The 13,431-nt window shown below is 40.6% G+C and overlaps 1 protein-coding gene across 2 annotated transcripts in view; it reads left to right on the forward strand.

The window, feature by feature from the left end:
• Positions 1-5,020, forward strand: part of LOC129489849 (huntingtin-interacting protein 1-like) — a 34,047-nt gene extending 29,027 nt beyond the window's left edge. Inside the window, exons 21-22 of one of the 2 annotated variants that reach the window (XR_010122560.1) lie at positions 951-1,022; positions 1,839-5,020. Coding sequence is in view for 1 of the 2 variants with exons in the window: in XM_055293025.2 (XP_055149000.1) it covers positions 951-968 (18 nt within the window). In the remaining variant the exon portion in view is untranslated. Of the gene's footprint in view, positions 1-950 lie in introns of both variants that reach the window. The other variant, XM_055293025.2, reaches the window with a different exon arrangement.
• The last annotated feature ends 8,411 nt before the right edge of the window (positions 5,021-13,431 follow it).

Raw genomic sequence — 13,431 nt, forward strand, 5'->3', positions numbered from 1 at the left:
TGAATGCTGTCTTTCCTTTCTTGTGAACAATGCTAATTGACATGGAATTTCTGAGTGAGACTAAAGTGCATTCAAAAAGTTTAGGGTGGGGGGTGGGGCCACTGGAGTCTTTCTATCCAAGAGAATATCATTACAGCTGGAAGCTACAGTAGAAAGTCAAAATAATAGGCAGTCGGAAGTCACAGAAGGGCCGGGTGCAGTGGCTCATGTCTGTAATCCCAGCACTTTGGGAGGCTGAGGCAGGAGGATCACTTGAGGCCAGGAGTTTGGGACCAGCGTGGGCAACATAGCAAGACCTCATCTCTACAATTTTTGTTTTTACATAGCCAGGCATGGTGGCATGAACCTGTAGTCCCAGCTAGTTGAGAGGTTGGGGGGAGGCGGCAGGCAGGAGGATTGCTTAAGTTCAGGGGGTAGAAGCTATAGTTGCAGTGAGCTATGATCCAGCCCCTGCACTCCAGCCTCTGATACAGTGAGACCCTGATAAATTTGAGCCACAGCACTCATATTTATATTTTTTATATATTTTTATATTTTTTCTCTCCTGGTGTCTTTAAAGGTAATTTTTCCAGATCTAACCCAGTTCACTCCTTTCTTCAGGGGTGTTTGCAAAGCAATGTCTAGTATGTAGTAAATGATATGTACCTGTTAGCTGTCATATCATCCTTATGATAAATCCCTTCTTTGTTCATCAGATTTTAATTTTAATAATTACATTTTTATCTCCAGAGTTCTCTTTCATTCTTTTTCCAAATCTGTTTGGTCATGTTTGATAATCCATTTTTCCTTGCTATCTTTATTCTCTTTTATTTCTTTAAACATGGTATTCTTAGGTAGAATGTCTTCTGTACCTGATAATGCCAGAATATTTGAAGACCTCAGGGGTTAAAATCTGTTCATAGTTGTTTAAACTGACTGTCATCCATGTGTGTTTTGCCATTTTTCCCTAGGAGTTCTTACTTGCCTGAAGTTAACCTGGGAGCACCCTGGAGGCTCTAAGCTGAAGATGCTGACTCCCCAAGGTACTCTGCATCTGCTATTTCTGGAAATTGGAATGGCTCTCAAACTAGGGATGCTTTAAGTTATTGGCTTTATTTTCTCTGACTTTATGGATGGTACTAAAGTAACCCTAGATCCATATGAGAATAGTCCTGTACCAGAGCTAGCAAATTCCATTGGAGTCTAGTTAATTGTCACTAATTAAATTCTATCCAGAGTCACAGCAGTGACACACATGCTTTTTTTGTTTCTTCAGTCTAGCTGTTCACTGATTGTTTAGACCCCGTGAGAGTGAACCTTTAGGAGGGCATCTCAAGCCCAGCATCCTCCCCCTTGCATGACCTCCAGATCCATTTTCTAATACCTGGTGTGATAATAATCCTCAACGTTTCAGGCACCTGGTTGCATCATTTTACCCAGGATGACTCTTCCTTCACGATCACTCACCTCTCCGGTGTCAGCTCATGATTTGTTTGTTTGAGTTGTGGTTTTTAGGACATTCCTTAGTTTCTTGTGGGCTCAGCAATGCACAGGCAAGTATGGTTTCTTTGTGATTTATTCAGCATGTAGATATTCCACAGTATAAACGCTTTCCAGCTCATCTTGTCCACCACATGGCTGGAAGAGGAAATTCATACAGACCTCAGGGATAACTCTAATTAATAAACGGCTGTTCTCTGGGCCCCACCAGCCAGGGAGAAAGGACCAGACACTTAACTTTCATCCCTCTTGCTCCCAGCCTTTTCAAATGCTCCCAGAAGAGTGCTGCTGGGCCCTAGGAGAATGTCTTATAGGTGCTGTGAAGTTTACATTTCCACCTTTTCTCTTTTGCTCTCTAGATTGCAGTGCTGCTATTTCTGGTCACCAGAGACATCAAAATGTTCACTCTGTCTCCCTTGTCCACCAAATCACCCTGTATTTGCTCTTGCTGCTGCTGTTTCTGCCCCAGACCCAGGACACCAACTTTTGGATGAAGAATGCCAATATCAAGAGTCACAGCACCATCCCATTCACTCTAGGCTGGTTCACCCTTGTGAACAAGACCACCATCCTATGGCTATTGGCATCTTTGTTCTCCACTTCCACACCAGTCATAGAACACCTTTTTATTTTTTGTCAGGGAGGGAGGCTCAGGGTGAAAGACATTCATTATCCCTATAAGCAACACGCTCTGAGCATATATACACACATACACATACATACATATATTTATACATACGCACACATCTATTTATCTGCACTTTCATCACCAATCCCATCTTTCTCTTGGAATCAGGTCATTTTCTGCAGACTTGGTAAGCACCAGGAGATTCAGACATCATAACTCTCTCTCTCTCTCTCTCTCTCATTCTCTCTCCCCTTCTCCCCCGCGGCCACCTCACTGCTTGGCTACTCTGTTTCCTGGGACATGGAGTCCTCATTTATACTCATTGAAATGTGTTGATGAGAATTTTGCAGAAAAAAAATAGGAAAGCAAGAAGAAGAAAGAGAAGAAAAAGAATCACATGAATGAAATTTGGGTTCTAGTTAATAAGTAATACAGAGCAAAGTCTAACAAATCCAAAGTTGTATTTTTTATGCTATGAGCATATTGTTTATTTACTAAAGATGCTCCTCACTCCTTCCTAATTCCTGTGAGACCATGGAACACCCTTTAGTGGCATGAATTGGTTTTCATCTCAGTAAACCTGTTTTGAGCACCTGCTGGGCTGAAAGCACACAGCTGGATGTGTTGGAAAATACAAAGTTGAAAATATATCTTTTCCCTTTCACCCATGTCCATGCATATCAACCACAATCATCCTCCAAGGCTCATATATGCAGTTATTTCTGATACACAGTGCTTAGGACACAGTACATACTCAATAAATATTTGCTTAGGGAACAAATAAATAGGTCTGCTTGGATGTCCAAACGCAATAAAGGCACACCACAGTACCAGCAGGTAGCAACGCACCTCTCCCTTCAAACACTACTCAAATAAGCCAGACAATAACCATTAGCATCAAACCCTGTTTCCTTCCTTTGAACCACCCCAGTTTTGGCATTTCTCTTGCCTCCTTTTTCTCGGTACTTGCGTATCTCTACCTCAATTCACCACCTCAGTTCAGTTCTGGCGCCTTCCCATTGTTGCATGCTATTAGCACATCTACTGAAATACCTGCCAGTTGATTCCAACTTTGTTGCAATATTTCACATCAGACCTTTTGGAGAGGGTCGGAGGTGTGCTGTCAGCTTTCCAGAAAGGAACCTCCAGCAAATACCAGGTTTCAGTTTCACTCAGCTCTGCCTTCCACTCTACCTTACCAGTTTTTAAATAGAGTGTTGGTACATCCAGAGCTGTGTACCTTTCAGGAAGATTGCCCTGAAAAAAATGGCAGATAAAGAGAAATTAGTCTGGAGGCAGAAAGTTAAGAAAATATACTCTCATCCAAGTGAAAAGAAATGAATGAGCTAAGGTGGTAATGAAGAGGGAGAATCAGAAAGAAATGACACATAAAGGGAAGCAAATGGCCTGGAAAAGTGATTGGATGAGATTCAGATTTAGCAAGCTATGGTGGACTGGTAATCTGTGAAGCATGGTGCTGTATCAAAGAAAATGGCCTTTATGGATCAGAGCTGCCAGAGAAGGTGCCACAGACGTGATGAAATGGGAGCTAAGTCCTCAATGACAAAGAATAGGATGTGATTCCAGGTGGGAGACAATGATTGGGGAGCATGTTGTGGGAACCACAGAAACAACCATGGATCCTGTAGTATCCTTACCATCAAGGCTTGATAGGGTTTCAAAGATTTGCTGGACATCTATTGTCCTTCTCTGCCCAGCACTCATTTCTTCTTCTGAAAACAAAGCCCATCTTTCTAATGGGGAAGCAAATCATTGTGAATCACCAATACTGACCACTCCCTTATCCTGGCTACCAGAGTGAACAAATAATACAACGAATGTGGACCAGGCGCGGTGGCTCACGCCTGTAATCCCAGCACTTTGGGAGGCCGAGGCGGGCGGATCACGAGGTCAGGAGATCGAGACCATGGTGAAACCCCGTCTCTACTAAAAATACAAAAAATTAGCTCGGCGCAGTGGCGGGCCCCTGTAGTCCCAGCTACTCGGGAGGCTGAGGCGGGAGAATGGCGTGAACCCGGGAGGCGGAGCTTGCAGTGAGCCGAGATTGTGCCGCTGCATTCCAGCCTGGGTGACAGAGCGAGACTCCGTCTCAAAAAAAAAAAAAAAAAATAACAACGAATGTGAGGACTCTATTACCCTGACCTCAGGGATTGGTTCAAGTATGGACAATCAGCCTAAAAATTTCCAATTAGAAGGATTTAAAAGATTGAGATGATCTATTCCAAGGCGTTAGGATTTGTATTTCTTTTTCTAGCTAAAATTAATGTACTCAATTTATTTTCCCCCTCCTCTACCCTACACACCCACTATTGTAGCCACAGGGACAGTTGTATGTAATAAAAACCCAATGCCAAATAGCCTAAGAGTTTAAGAACATTAAAAAAATAGCCTGGTTCCCAAGCTACTTTTCCTTCCACTGTACCCTACTGTGTTCATCACCCTTGTAGAAACTTTGGCAGAGTTATGTAATACAGACGGTATATCTCCTCCAAGAAAAGAGATTTGTTTGCTAATTACACAACCATCCTCTCACTGTTTCTGCTCCGTTATCTCTTGTTACCTCTTACACAAGTTTTTAAAGACAGGATACAAGATGATGTGACTTTACATTGCACAAGCAGGCACCCATGCCTTTGAAATGTGCTACTGGCTTTTATTTATGACTGATTATACAGTTCTCTTTATTCTCCTATGCTAGGCTTTTCAAGGTAAAAGTTTAATTGTAAAATTGGATAGGGATTAGGGAGGAACAAATACCACCCTATTGTAAACACCCACATTTTCTGCATTGAAGATGCATGGCTGTGCTGGATTGCAGAGTTTGCAGGATGAGAAGACGTAGTCCACACCTAGGTGCTGACATTCTAAAATAAATCAAACCTGTGTTGTTCAGTTGAGGTGCTGGGAGTCTCTTCTATTACGATCTCCAAATTTAATGTAAAGAGTGTCTCTGAACACCTTTCATGAGGCAAATGTAATATAGGTCTGGTGTTCACATGTTCAATGAAAATCTGTGATCAATGGATTAAGTTTTTACAGGACTTTTGAGAAAAACATTTGAAAACTGCTTGGAATGATTTGGATGGGAATATTAAAATAAGCCCATATCTTGAGAACTGTTTATGAGAAAACTTATGCTACTAGACTTTTAGGGGAAATCAGCAAATCACAAGAAAACGTGCTGAACTGGAAGATTATCTCAAAAAATAAAATTCCAAGGAAAAACTTAGGCTCATCGCATAAACAATTACTCATATTTTTCTAAGCCTTTCCATTAACAAAGATTTTACTCACAGACCCTTATGTGAGTTAGAGAGCTGGCACTATTATTTTTATCCTCTTTTGACAGCTGCTGGAGTTGAGGTGTAGGGTGGTTAAGCAATCTGCAGAGGTCAGACAGCTAAGAAATGGGGAAGGCATGACACAAAGACCTCCCCTGCCTCTCGGTCCAGAAGGCAGCATGAAAGAAGATGGGATCTGCAGTCAGGGCTTCCCAGACATTGGCCACAACTTCCTGCTATGTAGGACCAGCTACTTAATCTTTTTAACATCGTTGCTCTTTCTCACCTGCTATGGTTGCTCCTTCTGCTTGGAAAAATGTCCCCACTTTATTCTCTTTAAAAAAAAAAAACATAAAAAATCTTGTGAATTTAAGTTCCTTGTACATGCCCAAAGGAATATAAATCATTCTGTTATAAAGATACATGCATGTGTATGTTCATTGCAGCACTATTCACAATAACAAAGACATGGAATCAACCTAAATGCCCATCAATGATAGACTGGATAAAGAAACTCTGGTACATATACACCATGGAATACTGTGCAGCCATAAAAAGGAATGAGATCATGTCCTTTGCAGGGAAATGGATAGAGCAGGAGGCCATTGTCCTCAGCAAACTAACACATGAACAGAAAACCTAATACCTCGTGTTCCCACAAGTGGGAACTGAATGATGAGAACACGTGGACACATCGGGGGAAACAACACACACTGGGGCCTGTCAGAGGGCAGTGGGGAGGAGGGGGAGCATCAGGAAGGATAGCTAATGGATGCTGGACTTAATACCTGGATGATGGGATGGTCTATGCAGCAAACCATTATGGTACATATTTACCTATGTAACAAACCTGCACATCCTGCACACATACCCCTGAACTTAAAATTTTTAAAAATTAAAAAATCTTTATCAACTCAATATCATCACCTCCCTTAGGTTATCTTCCCTGATACTCAAGCCTCCCCTCAAAATCAGGGTTATATGCCCATCTTGTGCTCCTATAGCTGCACCCTATGTCTGCCCCAAGTTTCTATTGCACTTTTCAGAGCAACTGGTCACTTATATATCTCAAGGGTAGAGACATTATGAGGTGCAGTTGTCTATTAAAGTTGAAAGCAAACTCTAAGGATGCCTAGGTGAGTCTCCTGCAGCCATTTCTTACTAACTGTGGGATCTTAGGTAAGTTGATTGGCCCTTCTATGCTTCATTCTCATACTTGCAAAATGAGTATTTATTAGTTTCTTATGGCTCCTGTAGCAAATTACCATAAACTTGGTGGACAGAAACATCAGAAATTCATGCTTGCACAATTCTGGAGGCCCAAAGTCTGCTATCAAGGTGTTGGCAGGGCCATGGTCCTGTGAAGGCTGTAGAAGATGATCTGTGTCTTGTCTCTTCCAGCATCTGGGGGCTCTGGGTATTCCATGGCCTGTGGCTCTATCACCCCAATATCTGCCTCCATGGTCCCATTGCCTCCTCTTCTGTGTGCTGCTTCCCTGTGTGTCTCCTACGAGGGCACTTGCCACTGTATTTAGGGCCATCTTGGATAACCCAGGATGACCTCCTTATCTCAAGATACTTAATTACATCCGCAAAGACCCCCTTCCCAAATAAGGCCACAATCACAGGTCCAGGGATTTGCATACGGATGTATCATTTTTGGATGATCCCTATTCAACCCACTACAAGGTATTATAACAGTTTGCTTGGTTTTTATATTTGTTGGGAATATTGAAGGAAATGATGCACATAAAGCTCTCAGAACAGTAGCTGGCAAAGAATAAAATGTTCAATGTTCAATAAATGATGGCCATTATTATCATGCTGTTTCCTAGTGACTATCACAGAGGCTGGCATATATATATATATATATATACACACACACACGTATATGTGTGTATATATATATATATATGCCAGCATATATATATGTGTGTGTGTGTATATATATATATATATATATAGAGAGAGAGAGCTATATATATACACTATATATATAGCTATCACAGAAGCTGGCATATATATATATATATAGAGAGAGACATATATATATACTAGCTATCACAGAGGCTGGCATATATATATATATATACACACACACACACACATATATATACACACATATATATGTGTATACATATATATGCCAGTATATATATGTGTGTGTATATATAGAGAGCTATATATATACACTATATATATAGCTATATATATACACTATATATATAGCTATATATATACACTATATATATAGCTATATATATACACTATATATATAGCTATATATATACACTATATATATAGCTATATATATATACACTATATATAGCTATATATATACACTATATATATAGCTATATATATACACTATATATATAGCTATATATATACACTATATATAGCTATATATATACACTATATATAGCTATATATATACACTATATATATAGCTATATATATACACTATATATATGCTATATATATACACTATATATAGTGTATATATAGCTATATATATACACTATAGCTATATATACACTATATATAGCTATATATACACTACATAGCTATATACTATATAGTGTATATATACTATATATACACTATATATAATACATATATACACTATATATAGTGTATATATAGCTATATATATACACTATAGTATATATATCGCTATATATATATACACTATATTATATTAGTGTATATATATAGTTCTCAATTCTTATTTTCCTGTTTTCCTAAGTTAGAGATGTTAACTAGCACACTCTAGATATATTGCTAACATCAAGGGCTTAAATAGATCATGCTAGTTAATCTTCACTTTAACAAGGATATTCAGTTAACCAGAATTCTCCTCCCCCATGACATGTGAACCTTGGCAGTGCTTCCAGTTGTAGCTCTTTCTCAAGGGAAGAGTCTCCATGTTGAGGGCATGGAGAATTTTGCTCTTTGCCAGTCCTCAAATAATGAATGACTTCATTTAAAATAAAGTTGAAGAGGTCAAGTGTATGTGATTATAGACGTGGGAAGGCTGTGAAAGCAGCCATCGAATAACCACCCTGCAAGATTACAGGCATGAAGAGGGACCAAGACTGGAAAAGAAATGACTTGCCCAGGTCATTCCTTGAGTTGTCAACAAGGCAAGATCTCTATTCATCCAGATTCAGCCCAGTCTTATTCTCACCAATGCTCTGCCTCAACTTGCTGACACCATTCAGTGCAAGAACTAATACCCACAATAATATCATCTATTTGAAAAACTGGAGGATCAGAACCAATTTATGTGACTCAACAAAATCTTACTCTCATAAGCTCTCAAGACTCTTCCAATAGACCCATGTAATAATAATACATAATACCCTTATAATTTGTATTTTGTGTTTCACTTTTATTTGCAAACAGTACCTCAGAAAAGCAGTATAAGATATTTCAGGCTTATTTGACACACCTAAAAGTCCTCTACTTTTCTTTTTTTTTTTTTGTTTACTTTTGCTTTTGTTTTTGGAGACAGGGTCTCACTCTACTGCCCAGGCTGGAGTGCAGTGGCATGATCATGGTTCACTGCAGCCTCGACTTCCTGGGTTCAAGTGATCCTCCCACCTCAGCCTCCCAAGTAGCCACAGGTGTGCACCACCATGTCTGGCTAATTTTTGTATTAGTTTGGTGCAAAAGTAAGTGAGTTTTTGCCATTAAAAGTATTAATAATTCCAAAAACCACACTTTTGTACCAACCTAATACAATATATAATATAAATATTTTTAATAATATTTTTTGTAGAGACGGTGTTTCACCCTGTTGTCCACAGTGGTCTTGAACTCCTGAGCCCAAGCTATCTGCCCACCGTGACCTCCCAAAATGCTAGGATTACAGGCATGGGCCACTATGCCCAGTCCAACTTTTCTTCATAAGAGGGTCACTCTTTCCTCTTCACTAACTCCATATCTATTCCATGCCTCCTCACTGCACACTTCTGTTCAAACCTTCTTCTTTGTGTCTTGAACACCTTCTCCTCTATTTCTAACTCTCCAAACCCTATCATTCTTGAAGTCTCTGTTAAAATGTTATCTGCTCCATAAAGTCTTCCTTGTTTGCCACCGAGTGACATTTCCTGTCTCTGAACCCTCATTTTACATCTTTTACACCTTTATTGTGGCATTAATCATTTTCTAATTTATATTTACTTACCCTCTTTTTCTATCTCTCCCCTGATTTTATTGAAGTCACAGAGACGTCTGTAAAATGAGAGTCAAACAAATAAACTGGAAAGTTCCTCTGTCCACAGGACTTTCAGAGAGAGGTTAAATGTATAATCCTGATACCTTGACCACAGCTAAATGGACCAGGATGGGACGCCAGTTCAAGACCAGCCAATCCCTGGACTGACCAGCAGCTATGAGGCAGCAGACAGGGGTGATACTGATATGCTGGAGCTGGCTTATGCTAGCTTGTGGGCCCCAACTGTTCCATTTTCAGGATTTGAGGAGCCAGGTGACGTAATGTCGACAGCTTGAAACCATCTCTTGTGGGAGTATTTGTGCCAAGGAAATTGGCAACACACAGGTGTCAGGGTTTCCCCCACCCAACCTCCCACAGAGAACTAGTTGTTAAACATTTACCAGCACAACACCGATGATAGCAAACTGAACCTTCTCCCCAGGCAGTAGAAGTGTGAGACCTACAGAATGAGCCAGCGGTCCTTAACAGAAACAAAGGCAGAACTAACTCAGAGCGGAGGCTGGGTGCAAAAGACAGGAGACAGACAATGGTATGAGGCAGCAAAAGCCACAAGGCTGAGAGATAGGAATAGAAATAAGCTGGTCAGTAATGGCAGGTTCAGAATAAGCAGAGGCAGGGAGTGGTGGAATTGTGATGATGACAAATTCCTGGAGTAGAAACAAACAAGTTCCACTGCCTTGGGATGATGACTAATCCTGCCTCCTGGACGCTTTGCTGGATCCCACATGACCTTTCTCATTCCTGCTCATCTGTGGGGCTGGCTCTGCAGGGATTCCTTTTTTCCTTACTTTCCTGCCTCCCAGATAAACTCTCATCACAGAGGACGTGCAGCCTAGAGAACACAATAGAGTGACCATTGCACTTTACAGCTCATAAACTGCTTTCACATCGGTCCTCACATTTAATCCTCATGATAACTTTGGCAGGCACACAGGACACCAGCTCTTGTGAGCCTCCACCAACACATGAGATGAGGAAGCTGAGGCTCAGAGAAGCTGCATGACCTCCCCAAATATATGAGGCTAGAACAGAAAAGAAATGAGATATGATCCCAGGTCCTCTGGCATCAGGATCAGGGGCTCAGTCCGCTTTGAGCATAGGTGAGCTGGGAAGTCCACATAAGATGGGAAATGCTTTAACACTTGGCCCCCTCCGATCACAGCCCATGAATGACAGCAGGGTTAGTCAACTATCAGAAGGAGCAAAGAGGCCAAGAGATAGAAAAAGTGAGAGAAAAAAAAATGAAAGAGATGAAGAGAAAATGTGATTTGGAAGTTTGGGTATCACATATAAATAATATAATATATAGGCATGCACACACATAAATATACATGTACAGTATACATGTAATACCACATTATGTATGTTATGTGGCATCAAACATACCTGGGTTAAAAATCTCAGCTTCCCTACTCACTGGACACGAGAACTTGAACAAGCCACTTACCCTTCCTGAGACTGTATTCATAAAATGGATATTAGTTTCTCCATCTACTTTCTGATAAAGCCTGATAAGAAAATGTATGTAAACTGCTTGACACAAAGCTGTCCATAAAGTAATAATTTAATATATTTGATATTTAATTACTATTATTTTTAAGAAATAATTAAAACAATAAAAAGCTATAATCACTTAGTTATTAATTAGGATCATTAATCTGCCTTTATCCTAAAAAAAGTCAGCTAATGAAAGAGCTGCTCTATATAAATCAAGGGTATTTTATACATGTACACAGTCTGCTCTACCAAAAATCAAAAATATCATTGAAAACATACCAGACTCAAAATTAAATGTCTTTAAATAAAACATAAAGCAAAAACAGCTGCTGCTGGAACTTGATCCCTGGGCAGGTTTGATTTTTGAAAATGACAAAGAAGCCAAATTGTGCTTCGATTCCTGCCTAAACTGAGTGAGAGATGGGGCATGACTGCCTCGCTGACAGCCTGCTTGGGGGAAGGATGCAGATGCTTAAACAAAGGATATTGTATGCTGGACACACAGCTTTCTGGGACCCTCAGCCATCAGGGAATTCTGCAGCCACATCACAAACAGCCTTGCTGAATTTTTCCTTCTATTTTCTAAACTAGCAATCACCACAAAGAAGACATCCTAACGGGTGCCATGAATGCAAATTTATTAGGCGGATCTGGGATAACACTCCTTGCCACTGGCAGAAAAATCACCTATATTCCTGGAGATCTTAGTATGTGGCCTTATCACTTCCTAATAGATCCTCTGCTAATATATTACAGAACAAGACTAATTCCACCTGGAGGATGAGTATCTTATGCTGCAACCTAGAAATTAGACCCAGAATATCTGTTGGGGGAGCTGTTTTAATATGACTCAAATATAATTTTTAAATATAATTTTAAAGTTGAGTAAACAAAAGTAAACACAAAAAATAAAGCCAAGAATTAAACCAACCAAACAGCACTCACCTTAACCAATGACCACCTTTTGCATATGTGCTTCCCAGCTTCTTTTCCTTCTCATGTATGTGTTCACAGAATTTATGTTAGAGTATCTTCATGATTTTGCAATGCAAATTTCTAGGAACTGGCTCATTGTATAAGAGGAGTGGAACAAGAAATAGTAACTTGAAGGTATCCATCTTACCCTACGCAGGTAGGATGCCAGGGTGCCAGAAAGTGTCATCACTAGAGAAGCCTCACTTCTTTGAGAAAACAGTGTCAAGTTAAGGCGCTTCTCTTCGTATTCCGGGATGAGAAACAGCCCCATAGTGTTTTTTATTTATTTATTTATTTATTTATTTAATTTATTTATTTATTTATTTATTTTGAGACGGAGTCTTGCTCTGTGGCCCAGGCTAGAGTGCAGTGGCATGATCTCGGCTCACTGCAAACTCTGCCTCCTGGTTCAAGCAATTCTCCTGCCTTGGCCTCCCAAGTAGCTGGGATTATAGGTGCATGCCACCATGCTCAGGTAATTTTTGTATTTTTAGTAGAGATGGAGTTTCACTATGTTGGCCAGGCTGGTCTTGAACTCCTGACCTCAAGTGATCTGCCCACCTTGGCCTCCCAAAGCGCTGGTCCCCCATAGTGTTTTATCTCTCCTGCCCAGTGTTCCTGCTACACAAACTGATTCCAGGTTTAAGACCACATCTCATTGTCTTCTCACTGTGCTGCCACAACTGGTGTTCACTATGACTAAAACTCTTTTCTCCACTGTCCATTTATCTCTCTGACTCCTTTTGACCACTCAGATCTCTTATTTCCCACCCCTTTGCTCGCAAACCTTTACTGAACCTGACCTGACCTGCCACCTCAGGCTCAGGAGGCCATACAGAAAACTATAGCTGCTGCTTCCTGGCACTTACTACAGTATTTTAATTTTGGTTTTCATGTCAATGTCTTTTCCAATGGGAAGACGTGAAATTCTTCCCATTGGTAAGAAAGGGAAGTTTGGAAAGACCAGGAAGCCTGGCTCGTGCCACCACCCACGGATGCAGGTGTGCCATGGTGGTATTTAAGCAGCAAGAGCCTGGGCCTGAGAATGAAGTGGGAGCAGTGAGGCCAATGGGATAGCAGATGTATCTGTCCAGATGCTCCTTCTCTAGAGCTCTGTCTGGGCCTCCAGTCTGGGGCTGGTCCTCAAAAAAGGTCACTTTGGAAGAAAAGGAATCTTCAAGAAATACAGTCATGATAAAACAGCCTGAGGATCAGGGAAAGGGATGGGTCAACATCAGTTCCTACTAGCAAGCACAATTCCAGAGAGGAGTGGGAAAGGGAGATGACTGCAAACCCCAGCGGGGGTT

Source organism: Symphalangus syndactylus, chromosome 9 (genome assembly GCF_028878055.3).
Source record: "Symphalangus syndactylus isolate Jambi chromosome 9, NHGRI_mSymSyn1-v2.1_pri, whole genome shotgun sequence".
Classification (NCBI taxonomy): Eukaryota; Metazoa; Chordata; class Mammalia; order Primates; family Hylobatidae; genus Symphalangus; species Symphalangus syndactylus.